Here is a 13,171-nt window from a genome sequence, read left to right on the forward strand (position 1 = left end):
GCCTTGCGAGGGGGAAGCCTGGAATCGCATGAAATGAAGCGCAAGAGCTGCAAAACTGGGGGGGGTGGGGGGCTCCTGTGGGGCTGAAAATGCAGTGGGTGTTGTAGCCCCTGCAGCAGGGGCTTGGTCCTTGGAGAGCATCCGAGGGGTACGGCGGGATGGGGGGGTACAGCAGCGCGAAGGGGTGCACGGAGGCATCTGGGAGAAAGGGAGGATTTTCCAACTGGTGTTTTCGGAAGCGCCGCCGTGCTCTCGTTTTTTGCCACATCCCAGCCCCGCGGTACCCTGGGGTTTCCTCGACCGGGCGGCAAACTTTGTGCCGGGTGTTTTTTTCCTGCTGGGAAGTGCTGGTTTTGCTGGGAGCTGAAGCGCTTTGTGGCGATGTGTTAACTTTGCTGAGGTTTTCACGGTGAAATGTGCGGCGCAGGCTCCGTGCGCTTGGTGTGCAGCCTCGCTGGAACTTCAGCTCTGCTGTCTCCCCCATCTCAAAGTGGAATATTTTGGGATTCTGGTGAAAAATGCCCGGATTCCTGGGGTTTTATGTCTTGCACCAGGCTGGGAGAAAGCTGAAAACATGGTGTTTTCGTAAGAGACGGGTTGCGCTTGCTTTGCCCCGGCGCTGTAAAAGGCTGGCAGCGTGTTCATGGCAGCTCGGGCTGCTGCACGTTTATTTTTTGGAGTAAATTGAACGCAGCTAAAACTGGCCGGGGTTTGACATCCCCATCCCTGCATCTCCCCTGCCGGAGCTGGCGGGCATGGGAGACGGGGCAGGGTGAGGACGGGACATGGGGCAGGCGGAGGTGGGGATGCCAAGACAGGGATTTCGGACTCTCTTCTCAACCTCTGCTCTCTCCTCCTCTTCCTCAGGTCCTGCTAGCAAGTCATGATGGTTGAATCCGCCTCGGAGACGATACGGTCCACTCCCTCCAGCCAAAACGGAGTCAGCAGCCTCAGCAACCAGCCCGATGGCGGCGGGGGCGGCGCGGGGGGCGGCGGAGGGGGCGGCGGGCGCGAAGGAGCTGCCAGCGGGGAGACCAACGGCGAGATGAGCCCCGTGGAGCTCCTGCACTTCCAGCAGCAGCAGGTAGGAGGGACACCCCGCTTCCTTCTCGTACCCGCCTTACACAAGGGGACGGGGCACCGGGTCCTTCGAGGATACGGGTTTGGGGGCAACACACAGTTTAACCCTTCTGTTGTCCCCGGGGCCGGCCCAGAAGATGGGTGGCACCAGGCTTGGTCATCCCTGTTGAAGTTGGGGTGCCCCAAAAAGCAGGTGCTGCCCCAAAAAACCCACGTGCTTGTCCTTGGGGGTGCACGTCCCTTGGGAGATGGAGCCCATCCCTCCCTGCAGCTCGTGGGACGGTGGCTGCTGCCCCATTTGGGGTTTTGGGGGGAGGCCCATCCTGTGCTGGCGGCTCTGCCTGTGTGTCCCCCATGGGTGCGGGGGGAGAGCGGGGCAGGAAAAGGAGGGGGGCTGTGAGAGCAGAGCAAAGACCCCTTGGCTGTAAAATAAGGAGCAGGTTGTCTCCGAGTCTGTATTTAGTTACCAGAGGTGGTGTCCCCTCCCTTCTCTGGGGCTCCTGGTGCCTTCAGCTTAATTAACCACATGCGTGGCCGGGGACACGTGTGACTTTGACACGTGCGTGCAAGAGCTCTGTCGTGAGCACACGCGCGTGCACCCCGGGAGCCGCGTGGCACACGTCTGCCCTCGCCCCCTGCGCGCCCCGGCGGCTGTGGGGAGGCAGGGGGGGGAACGTGTGTGCGTGCCTGCAGGTTACCTTTCAAAACAAACTTGGGAGAAAACATAAATTTTCCTCCTGGGATACTAAATAAGGCAATGATCCCTGCCTCGTATGGAGATCGCCTCCCCGAGCCATAAATTCCAGCGTGAAAGCTGTAAAAAATTGCTGTGTCTGATACTTTAGTAGTGAGCGCTGTAAATCCATTACCTGAATAACAGCCGTTTCTCACGCAGTTAAGCCCCTGTTCCCCTGATCTGCGGGGTAATCATGCGTGTAATGCCGCTGCGAGTCACCCCTGCCGAAGGAGCCGCCGCTCGCTCCCTTCCCCGCGCCGCGGACGGCCCCAAATTTCACCGAGCGGCAGCCGGAGCCAGGGGCGAAGGGGAGATGCTTGTTCCCGATCGGCCAAAACGGTGCAAAATGGGCGGCGTGGTCGTGAAACGGGGTTATCTCCTCCAGAAAATACGGAGAAAAAAAATTTAAAAAGGTGGTTGTTCTGTTGTGTTTTGTTTTTTTTTTTTTTAATTTGTGCAACGCGGAGCGCTGCTGCTCTTGGCTCATCCCCACGGATGTCGCTCCCTGAGCTCAGCCGGTAAATCCTGCCCTGCCCAAGGCACGGCCAAGGTTTAATTTCATCCTTTTGCGTTTCTTCTTTCGGATTCCCAGTGTAATTACCCTGGGAAACTCGCCGGCACGGGGAATTCACTAAGGCGGAGAGGGTTTGGTAAACTTCCAACAACAAATGACATCTGCAATGACAGCACCTTGGGGGGAGGGAAAAAAAACCTCCCACCACCCCATCCCGAGGACTATCAATCTTCATGCTTCAGGGACCAGGCTGAGCACCAGCTGGGGTCAGGAATAAATGTCCCCATATATAGAGTTTTGCACAATTAAGTGCTTTATGGAGGCTTTACACCATCCTCGGCAGCACCCAGCGTTCCCCCCTAGTCGCAGCCAGGCTCCCGGACCACTGGGCAGTTCCCGGCTCCTCCGTCCCGGCTCCGCCGCAGCTCCCAGAATGTCGGTGCTCAATCCTTATTTTTATTTAACTGTACGAAATCCCCAAGAAACGTTAGGAAGCCTGGAAGGGTGGGAACCCACCACTTGACCACCTCCCCCAGGCTTGAAGGGCCACCAGTGCCGTACAACTCCCTGTCCGTAGGGCTTGGCATGGGCGGTGCGGCTCCCCGGGGCCATGTTCTCTGCCCTCCTTTTGGGCTGATTTTGCACCTTTTGGCGAAAAGAGCTGGTTTTGACCTTCCTTGGGGCCCGCAGTCTCTCTGCTGTCAACCCTTTCGAAAGGGTGAACCCAGACAACCCTTTTGTAGGGATTTCTCGGGTTAAAACTCCGCTCCGAGGATGGTGTCTGGAGGCGAGTGCTCCGGGTGGGAGCCTGGGGGGAGGCGGGTGTATCGTAGGGTGCTCGGGGACCCCCTGAGGCTGTTTTGGGGAGTCCCTGGAGCAAGAGGGCCAAGGGTGCCTGCCTGCACCAGCCCAGGACAGGGGTTGCCAGCCACAGCTTTCTGTGGCCATCCTCGGCAGCGCCTGGTCCATCATTCCACCCTGTTCCGTGCGACCTCAGAGCATCCCGTGGTCCAGAGATCCTGGAGGGAGAGCGGGAGCCCGGCAGGGATGGGGTGGAGAAAGGGCATCCCCCTCCCTTCCTCCCTCTCCCCCCAGCCCAAGGGATGGGCGTTTGGGTTAAATCCTTGGATTTCAATGGCGGGATTGGGGTTGAAAAGCTTGAATAGCGCGCGCCCGCATTGTGGCGGGGTTGGCGGAGGGGAGAGGTCGGCCGGGGGCATGGGAGGGCTGCCCGCCCCCCGGGGTCTCCCACCGCCGTTGCTGTGGGAACGTGGCGAGACCTCCAGCGCGCTGACATCCTCCGGCCGGGATCCAAAGGGCCCCGCCGCCCTGGCGCATTAATGAGTTTTTAACGTGGGGGTCGGCCCCTCGTACCTCCCCTCCCGCCACGTCGGGACCCCCCCCTATCCTCCAGTAATCCTCAGCGGAGGAAAGCTGGGCAGGAAACGGGGGGCAGCGGGGCAGGGGGGGGGTGATGGGGGTGTCGCATCCCTGCAGTGCAAGAAGGATGGGGATGCTCCGCCGTGGGTATGGGGGGCAGGGCTGCACCCCATGGGAACGATGGGGGGGCGCAGAGGAGACCCGTGGGTGCTGCCGTGCTGAACGGGGGGGTGCTCTGCCGTGATTCAGGTCTTTTCAGGATTTCCATGGAATTCCTGCAAAAAATCTCGCAAGTTTCCTCCTGGAGCTGGGGTTTAAAGCCGTGGGGGGCTCACGGCTGGGTCTTGCGGGGGGGAATTGTGGATTTGGAGGGCAAGAGGTGGCAGGGTGGGAGCACGGAGGGGCTCGGAGCAGGGATGTCCTGGGGGAATGACGGGAAAAGTCCCCGAGCCCAGCAGCCACACGGTAGCTCGTTCCAACTTGCAATCCCATGGAAAAGGAGCCATCTGGAAAATCCAGCCGCTCGCTCGCTCTAGCGTTGGTCGGCGTATTTTTTCATTATGCAAAAAAAAAAAAAAAAATAATTTTGCAGTTTATTGCAGGCACATGTCGAAGAAACGTTAAGTTATTAAACAAAAATAAGACTTTTTTTTTAAGAAAAAAGAAGCAAAGCAGAGGTTTTTGGTAGTTAAAGAAGGGTGGGGGTGGGGGGAGGAGAGGCACTTCTCTGCCGTAGGAAAGATACCGTTCTATAAAACATGTGATCACATCTCAAATATATTGTGTAATCCGCTATTATTAGGGTGTTTAAGATAAAAATGAGACCAGAGCACTTAAGTGAAACTCATCTCTCTATTAGGTCCCTTGATTTATATTTCATATTTTACCGAGTACAAATGCGGGAGGGGGTGGGGGGTTTCCCCCCCCCCTTTTTTTTTTTTCCTTTTTTTTTTTTTTTTCTTTTTTTCTTTTTTCTCCATGGGGTGGGATGGTCGGGAGCTTGTTCCTTGTGTTCTTGATTAGTGGGAATGGGTTTAACCCCTCGCCTGCAAGGATCGAGGAGGCAGGAGCGGAGGAATAAAGTCCAGAAGCATTAGCGTGTGCAGCGAAAGGCAGAACAGCTGGGGCCGCGGGAGAGGCGCAGAGACGGTCGTAAAAAGGACTTTTTTTTTTCCTCCCCCCTTTTGTGAAGACTTGTGTCATTTTTGTTAATTTTCATCTCTTTGAGCCATTTGGTTCTGGTTAAGCAAGACCGGGGCCAGGCTGGGTGGAAGTGCTTCTCAATATGGCATCATTTACCGTTAATATCCATCTAAAAATATCCGCGTGTGTGTGTGTTGTTTTAATAGCTCTAATTCTGGAATGTGACGATGTCATTTTTATGAGGTTAGTGTAAAAAATCTTTTTTTTTTTAACATTTTTTCATCCCTTCCCGACCTCTTTCTACCCTCCAAAAGGAACGGAGGGAAAAGGGAAGATCCACGCTCTTTATAGAATCCCCTTTCTTGGCGAAATTCTTGGTTTAATATCATTTTTTCGCGCGGCTTTTCACTCGTGGCGGGTTAAAACCCCCGTGCAAAGCTTTGATCCCATCCAGGTGGAAAATCCCTCGGCTATTTTTGGGCAGTGCTTCCCATCCCCAGCGCGGCAGGCGGCCGGCGCGCTGCTTTTTGGCTCCGGCAGCTGGAGCGGCCGGGCACCGCTGGGCGTAATTAAAAAGTACACCCTCGTAAAACGAAATACCTGGGAGAACAAGGTGGTTTAAAAATACCCTGGGCAGGATTTTCCATTGCGCTGTTTGATTTTTGGGGAGGCCCAGGCTTGTGTGTTTTTAGAAAGAGCCGGGGATGTCTCCAACCTCGCCAAAGTTTTTTGAACTACTTGACCTATTTCTTCCCAATTTGACCAGGCGATGGGAGACCTCGGATAGACTCGGCTTGGGCAAATTTTATGGGGGGAAAAAAGGTGGCCAGGCAGGGATGGGAGATTAACGGGGGGTTGAAGTGTGGGTCAGCCCACCCTAAACGGGATGGGAGCCGCCGTCTCCTCTCCCCGGGATGAGACGGGACCTGGTGTTCCCCGTGGGAGAAGGGGAGTTTGTGGTGTTTGCCATGGGGAAGGCGGGCAAAAGCTGGCCCCCCCACGCTCCTGGGAACCTCCATCACCTGCGGAGTGGAGGTGTGGAGTCCCACCAACCGGAGCATGAGCCTTTTGGGGAGAGAATTAGTGATAATTCCCATTTACGCTGGGTGGAAGGCGGGATAACGGGCTGCTGCCCCGCTGGAGGATGAGATGCTTTTGCCTGAAGTCGGGGGCGGGGAGGATCCAGCCTTGGTTTATCCAGCGAATTGGCTCAATCCCAGGCATGGTTTGTGTATTGACCCCCCCCCCAGCCCTCGCCGTCCCAGCACGCCCCTTCCGGCATCCCCCGGTTCCCGGCTTCTGCAGCATCGCTGCGAAAACCCTCGCAGAAACCCCGCGTGGGGCACACAGAGGTGCTGAGCCTGGGGGAGGCTTTTCCTCCGACGCGCGAAGAACTTGTCTAAGTACTTTTCAGCTTTTTGGTCGCCTTTAAAAATACTTCTTTAGAAGCCGTGATAGCTGCAGACTGCGTTTTATTTCTATCACGGAGCCTACGCTGAACGTAGTTGGAGAAATAGCGCAGAACGCACCCAGAAACTGGTGCGACCTTGTCTGAGATTTTGCGGTTTAGTTGTTAAAAAAGGCAGCAGCTGAAATAATTAAATGAGCAAAATCCCACCAGGTTCAAAGCTTTCCTACCCCGGGCATGGCTCTACCAGGGTAGGGGGCTTCGAGTGTTGCTCTGAACTGATGTTTTATATGCCCCAATGTAGCCTGGGGTAGTTTTGGGTCACCCCCAGCGCAGTTTGGGTCACCATCGTCTTCCTCAGCCCCGAAACCTCCTGCTGCTGCTCTTGGGGAGGGCAAAGCCAAAAAGCATCAGCTCTTTGACGTAAGTGTCTGAGACGTTACAAACTTTTTAATGGGATAATTTGCTGATCAAAGGGAGCCAACCAGGAGCATGATGAATCTGACACAACCCATTCGTTCCTAATTACGGGTAACATGCTAATGACTCTTGAATAACACCATGCAGCAGGATATTTTTTATTTTTTTTTTTTAAATAAATCATTTTTTCTTCAGTTCACAGAGCCCGGAGGTGAAAACCCCTCCACTCCTACGAGGAGACTTTCTCCCTTCTGCTTGCCGTCTCCTCAGCCCCAGGGAGAGCTTGTGGGTGACGTTTTCCTTGTGCATCCCTATGGAAAGGCTTCCCCGCCCCCGGCACCCGGGCTGCTCCTCCTGCCCCGCGGGGTAATAAATACAGATAACGGGATGCTCTGCGTCCCGAAATTCAATTCTTGGGGCTCCGTCTGTCTTGTGCAGCCGTGCAACAGGTTTGCTGCCGGCCAGAGCATCCTTCATTTGCAGGCTGAGCTGAATTTAGGCTGAAGTGGAAATCGCTGCCGGGTGACGGGGAGGGAGGGGGCAGCTCCGCGGCAGTGGTAGGGAGGCCCCTGTGTGCAATCGTAAGGCCATGTCATTTTTTTTTTATTATTATTATTTTTCTTCCCCCCCCCCCGTAAATCTTGTAATTTCATGCTTCAGAGCACAACAAAGTGAGAGAGCCAGCGGGGAGTGAATTAAATTCCCCCCTGAGAGGCGGCGCGGGGTGGGCGGCCAGCGGAAGGGCTGAGCCAGCCGGGCGCTGGGGACGCGGTGGCACCCGCGGGCCAGCCAGTGTTTGGGTTTAGAAAGCGAGATTCTGGGAGAAGTCCGGCTTAGCGCTTCACCTGGGTGCTGGCGTTGGGTCTCTTCTGGTTTTCCCCTCTTTGCTGTGTTTTCCCGACCTGCTGCAGTGATTTTTGTTGGGCTGGGGCAGGGACCCGCCATGCCAGGTCACCTCTATGAGATTGTCCTTCCGAACACTGGAGGAACTGCATGTGGTGGAGATGGAGAGACCAAACCCCTGCAAATATCTGTCAAACGGACGTGTGGAAAAATAGGTAGAGCTCGGGCAGCCGTTGCGCATGCGGGATGCAGCCGGTGGTCCAGCAGCCATCCTCGGGCGGGAGCCCTGGACCTGCCGCCTCTGCTGCATCCCGACGCTGAGCAGCCCTCGATTGAGTTCCTCCACCCTTGGCTTTTAACTGGGAATTACTGTTTTCATTTCAAAAAGTAATTAAAATATCAGACCTTGAGCTGTCATAACTGTCACATGGTTTTTGTGTTCGCATTACCGATGCACATCTATTACTGTTAATAACAGGGGAATAACGTGCCCGTGGAGAAACGCGCCTTGCGCTGGGGCTGCGACGGCGCCGGGACGTGGACCACGGGCTCGTGCCATCAGCGATTCCCGGCAGCACGTTGCCACGTTTGTCCTTGAGGATTTTATGGTTTTTCAGTCGTTTGGCTAAAGCCAGTTTGCAAGTTAGTGGGGACGCGGTTTTTGAGCATCCCCAGCAGCCGGCCGGGGATGCTGAGGAAGAGGCGGAGGCTGTGGGGCAGCCCCGGAGATTCATCACGGGAGCGTAACGTCGGAATCCTGTCTTGCTTCTGAAACTCCTGGGCTTTTGCCTTTCTTGGGGGCCGTTTGGTTCATGCAGGCGGTGACAGACACAGCAGGGCAGAGGGTGCGTCTTGGATTTGGGGCCCTTGCTATGAAATGATGATTTTTCTTTTAAGAAAAATGAGTAAGGCTGCGTCTGCTAAACCCTCGGCTCTTTAAAATCTTTAAAAAAACTCTCATTTTGCAAGTGCGCTTCTAATGCCTGTCCATGCGCAAGGAGCGGGTTGGATGGATTTATCCACAAAAATAAAAAAGCGGCGCAGCTCGGCCATCCTTTGCTTTAGACCCGTTGCATACCCTCTTCCCGAGCAGCCCCCTGCGGAGAGGAGCACGAAACGGGACCTTTTGATTAAAACGCAGGTAATGAGTCTTCATGGGTGCTCTGTTGAGCAACCGTTTAAGGGTGCTGTGGGTGCCCCTTGGTTCGCAGAGCTTAAATAATTAGCGCGTGGACCGGAGCGGGCGTATTAAGGTGCATCCGCGCCGCGGGGTGACGCTGCTCCGGTTTGCGAGCGGGTTTGGCAGGGAGGGATGGGGAAGGCGGCGCTGGGGCTGGGGGCTTTCTTCTTTATGGCTGGAAACGCGGAGAATTAACAAGCGGCCCTTTCTCGGGACGCGCCGCCGCCGCCTGGAAGCCGGGAGAGTGATTTACGGCCGGGGTGATGACAGCCGGGGGGGAACCGCCGAGCTGGGCGCTGACCCCCAACGCGAACCTGTCCCGCAGGCAGGGCTACAATGGTTTGGTTGTTCGGAAATACACCCCCCAAAAAATAAAGAAAAATTCCCTTAAAAGCAAAACTAAGGAGCGTGCGAGGAAGCGGGGCTGGGAGCAGCAGCCGGGTACCGCAGGGTTGTTTTTGTTTTTTCGGTAGTGCTTTATTTTCCCTTTCCCAGCTCCTGAATGAAGCTCCTTTTCTCCGCTTGCACACACCGGTGCTCGCCCTCGCCTGTGACCCGCCGGCTCGCGCCTGCTCCTCTCCCATCCTTCTCTCTTTGCAGGATTTCTCGTAATCTCACCAAATTTCTTCAGCTGCCGACGCCGCTGTGAACATCTCGCTCCCGGTTGCTTGTGCCTGCGTGTGTTTCCACACCTGTTTTTTATCGATTTATGTGGGTTTCTCCCTCTTTTGCCTGTTACGCGACTTCCCAGCGAGACACCGTCTTCCCCACAGACAACTTGAGGAAACCCGTAACTCTTTCTAGGCAAAGACCCGTAAAAACAAGCAGGTTTCATCTTGGTCACTTGTACGAGTTGCTAAACTCTTCCTGCGTCGCTATAAACTCCGTGCGGATGCGTTCGTGGATTATTAATTCAGGGTTTAATCCTGCCTGACCCAAATCTGTGCGTTGAGTGGGACTTTTTTGGTGCTCCAGCACAATGATCAGATGTAAAATTAAATATACATGGTAGCTTTAGACACCAGGGGTGTCATCTGCGGCCAAAAAGTAGTGGTGGCTCCATGCAAGGGTAGGATAAAGCAGCCGGGAGCTGGACCCTCCGCCGGACCCCCCCGGTCGCAGGTTGGGCACTGGTTGTGCCTGGTCCCAGTATGTGCTGGGGCTGGGGGTGACCCGCCTGGGAACCTGCTGGAGGATGAAGATGTTGGACCTGGTGACTTGCTGAAGACATGATGGGGGTTTTTGGAAGACGGTAGGATTGTCCCCAGGTCCTCGTCGCCCCGGGCTGTGGGGCGCAGGGAGAGCGGTGGCCTGTAATGGGATGTACTGGTCATACTGGTGTGGCAGGAGGGAGCGCGCGGGGAGTGCTGCCCTCCTTGCGCATCGCTCGCACCCCGTGAATCAAAGCCGTGGGGAGCCAGTCCGGGTGCTGCCCTGGGGAGGGTGTCCGGAGGAGGGAGGAGGAAGAGGAGGGCACCCCTTCCTCCTGCCCACCCGCTGTGTCTCTTTTGCAGGCTCTCCAGGTGGCACGCCAGTTCCTGCTGCAGCAGGCCACGGGGCTGAGCTCCCCCAGCAGCAACGAGGGCAAGCAGCCGGCGGTGCAGGTGAGCCCCGAGGACGCGTGTGTGTGTCCATGTGTCCCCATCACCCCCTTGGTCGGGACGGGCTCGGCTGCAAACTGATGCGGTGGGAAAGTGAATGGGGAAACACAGGTTGTCTCCGTCTTTGGGGTGGCCAAAGCACACCAGGAGCCCACAAAGAGTTAAATCTAACCTAAAGAGTTAGATTGCCCAGAGAAGCTGTGGCTGCCCCATCCCTGGAGGGGTTCAAGGCCAGGTTGGACGGGGCTTGGAGCAACCTGGGCTGGTGGGAGGTGTCCCTGCCCAGGGCAGGGGGTGGCACTGGCTGGGCTTTAAGGTCCCTTCCAACCCAAACCATTCCATAATTCTATGAAATCCCCTATAAACCTCCAGAAATTTATTGCAGGGGTGTTTGGAGGGTATTTTTGTGGTCCTCATCTGTGGTGACATGGTGGGAAAGGGCGATGCGAGAGAAGGGCTGGCTCCAGGTGGGGTAAGGACTGGGGAGAGGTCACCGTGTGCCACCATCCCTTGGGACAGCATTTTGGGTAGGGAGGTGCAGAGTTTCCCAGCGTTGGGGCACCCCAGGATTCATTCCGGGTGCTGTGAGCGGGGCGCGGGGCTGGAGAAGGGACGGTCCCTTAGGATTGGGTAAGGGACAGTCCCTTGGGGCTGGATAAGGGACAGTCCCTTGGTTCCACAGCCAGGGCAGGTCCTCCATCATGGGACAGCCCCTGGGACAGGACAAAGGCCCGTCTAGGCTGGGGTTTGGCGGCACCGGCAGGAAAACAGGGCTTTGGGTGGATGCAGCACCCTTGGGTGACATCTTGCTCCCCTGGGGGAGGGGGTCCTCCCCTTTGCTGCCCTCCTCCGCCAAAGGAAAGGGGCAGAAGATGGGAAGGAAAGGGGCAGACGAGGGGAGTGAACCCGGGGAGAGGGAGGCAGAAAGAAGCAAAGCCCAAGCGATGGGAAGTGACAATTTAAATAGCTGTGCGGAGGGGCTCTCCCTTCAGGCTAATTAAATTTATCGGAGAACAGCAGGTTACCTTATTAGAGCCACGTGGGTTTAATTAACAAAGGAAAGTAATTAGCACAAGCGCTCTCGGAGCTGGAGGTCCTGCCTATGCCAGGCTGAGCCGGCACGGCAGCGGGAGGGCGGCGAGAGCCGGGACTGGGACGGGCCATCGCCGGCTCCTCTCCCGGTGCCATCCCGGTGCTGCCAGTACCTGGGTGGGCAGGGGGGAGCCCGGAGCCCCCCCCCGGCTGCCCCAACGGGTTGGGAAGCAGCAGCCGGGTACAAGCAGCGGGAATTAGTCAGGGCTCCCGCGGCACAAACAGGCGGCTTTTTCCAGTGGCGCTCACAGGAAGGAAATGCAGTCACTGCATGGAAAACGCCTGCGAAGGACAAAGGCAGCGAGGGTGAAGTCAGATTCCGGTAACCGGCGCCTCGCTCCCCTCCGTGGGTGCGTGTCGCTGCCTGTGCTCCTGCCTGCACTTCTTCTCCTGCCTATCCCTTACCGCTCTCTCCCCCGCTTCCCCCGCCTGCAATACACGCACGCTTCGCTCGCTCGCCGCTCGCTTGACATCCCGTCCCCCCCTTTCCCTGCCGCTCTCCCGCCTCCCCTCCCTGCCCATCTGGCCAGCGGCTTTGCCGGAGTGAACTGGATCTGCCTTCCTCTCCCCTCCTCCCTTTCTGCGTTGCGAAAAGACTTGTGAAAGTTGTAGACGTGAGTCAGAAATAGCTCATAACTCAGCAGCGACCGGCCTCTTCCTCCCCCTGGCCCGGCCGGCAGCTGGAGCGGGATCTGACCGAGGGGAGATAGAGGATTAAGCAGACTCCTTTGAAAGGAAGTTTATCTAACGGCAGAGTGGTGTGGATGAGACTGGCCAGGACGGCTGGAGGAGGAGGAGGAAGGCTGGGTCCCACTGCAGCAGCCCCTGGCTGGGGAAGCAGGGGGGAGCGCGGCAGGACCGGGGTGTTCATTGCAGTGTTGGGACTTGGGGTGCCCTCGCTCTGCCTGGGGACATGGGGCTGGTTTTCCACATCATTTGGGGCGGGGGGTGCGGTGTCCCATATCGGAGGGTCCCCCCGGAGCGTCCCAGCACCCAAATCCCAGGATGGCTGCCGGTTCCTGCGCTTGCCGACACCATGCGTTCGCAGCTCCCTGCCACCCTGCTGATGGGGACGGGGACGTTCCTGGGGCGCCAAGCCAGCAGGGATGGTAATGACAGGCGGCGACGGACTGCTCTTAAAGACAAACAAGGAGCTGCTGGGGTTGATGGGATCCTGGGGGGGGGTTTGGAGCGTGAACCCTCTCTCCCCCCAGATGCCTGGAGGGGTGTGTGAAGAGTAAAAAAGGAAAAAAAAGCCAAAAAAGCCCACCCGAAACATTTTAAAATGGTTTTTTTTCTTTGCAACTTCAAAACTGTTAGAAACTTGGTGGATGCTGACAAAGTGTTGCGTTTGAGGACTTTTGCTGCAGGGCACTCCGTGCCTGCCCGAGGCTGGTCGGGAGCAGTGCATCCCGCCGGGATCCTGCCGGCACGGGGATGCGGTAAAGCCCATGGCGCGAGGTGCTGGAGTGTGCTTGGAAAGGCGGTGGGGAGTCTGTCCGTGCCCCCTGTTTTCGGTGCTGGGCCGTTCCTGGGCTCTGAGGCACCGCTGAATCATGGGGTGCCCTTTTTGGGGTCCCTTCCCCAGCTTGGCTCCCGGAGCCGGGGGAGTCTCCCAGCCTCCGGCGGGAGCAACTTGCTGAGGTTTTAAAAAGCCTCCGAAATGGGAGAGGGGCTGGAGGGCGCCGAGGGAAGGGGAGAGGAGTTTGGAGCGAACTGCGGGAAATTGCTTTTCTTTTGTCTGCTGCGGCGGGGAGGGCAGCGGAGCGGAAAA

The 13,171-nt window shown here is 56.9% G+C and overlaps 1 protein-coding gene across 2 annotated transcripts in view; it reads left to right on the plus strand.

Annotated features, from left to right (window-relative positions):
* FOXP4 (forkhead box P4) overlaps nt 1-13,171 on the plus strand; it is a 66,139-nt gene that overhangs the window by 23,844 nt on the left and 29,124 nt on the right. For both annotated transcript variants that reach the window (XM_074564316.1, XM_074564317.1), the window contains exons 2-3: nt 868-1,084; nt 10,219-10,308. In XM_074564316.1, coding sequence (XP_074420417.1) covers nt 884-1,084; nt 10,219-10,308 — 291 coding nt within the window. In that variant the 5' untranslated portion in view covers nt 868-883. The remainder of the gene's footprint in view (nt 1-867; nt 1,085-10,218; nt 10,309-13,171) is intronic.

Source organism: Larus michahellis, chromosome 21, assembly GCF_964199755.1.
Source record: "Larus michahellis chromosome 21, bLarMic1.1, whole genome shotgun sequence".
Taxonomy (NCBI): domain Eukaryota; kingdom Metazoa; phylum Chordata; class Aves; order Charadriiformes; family Laridae; genus Larus; species Larus michahellis.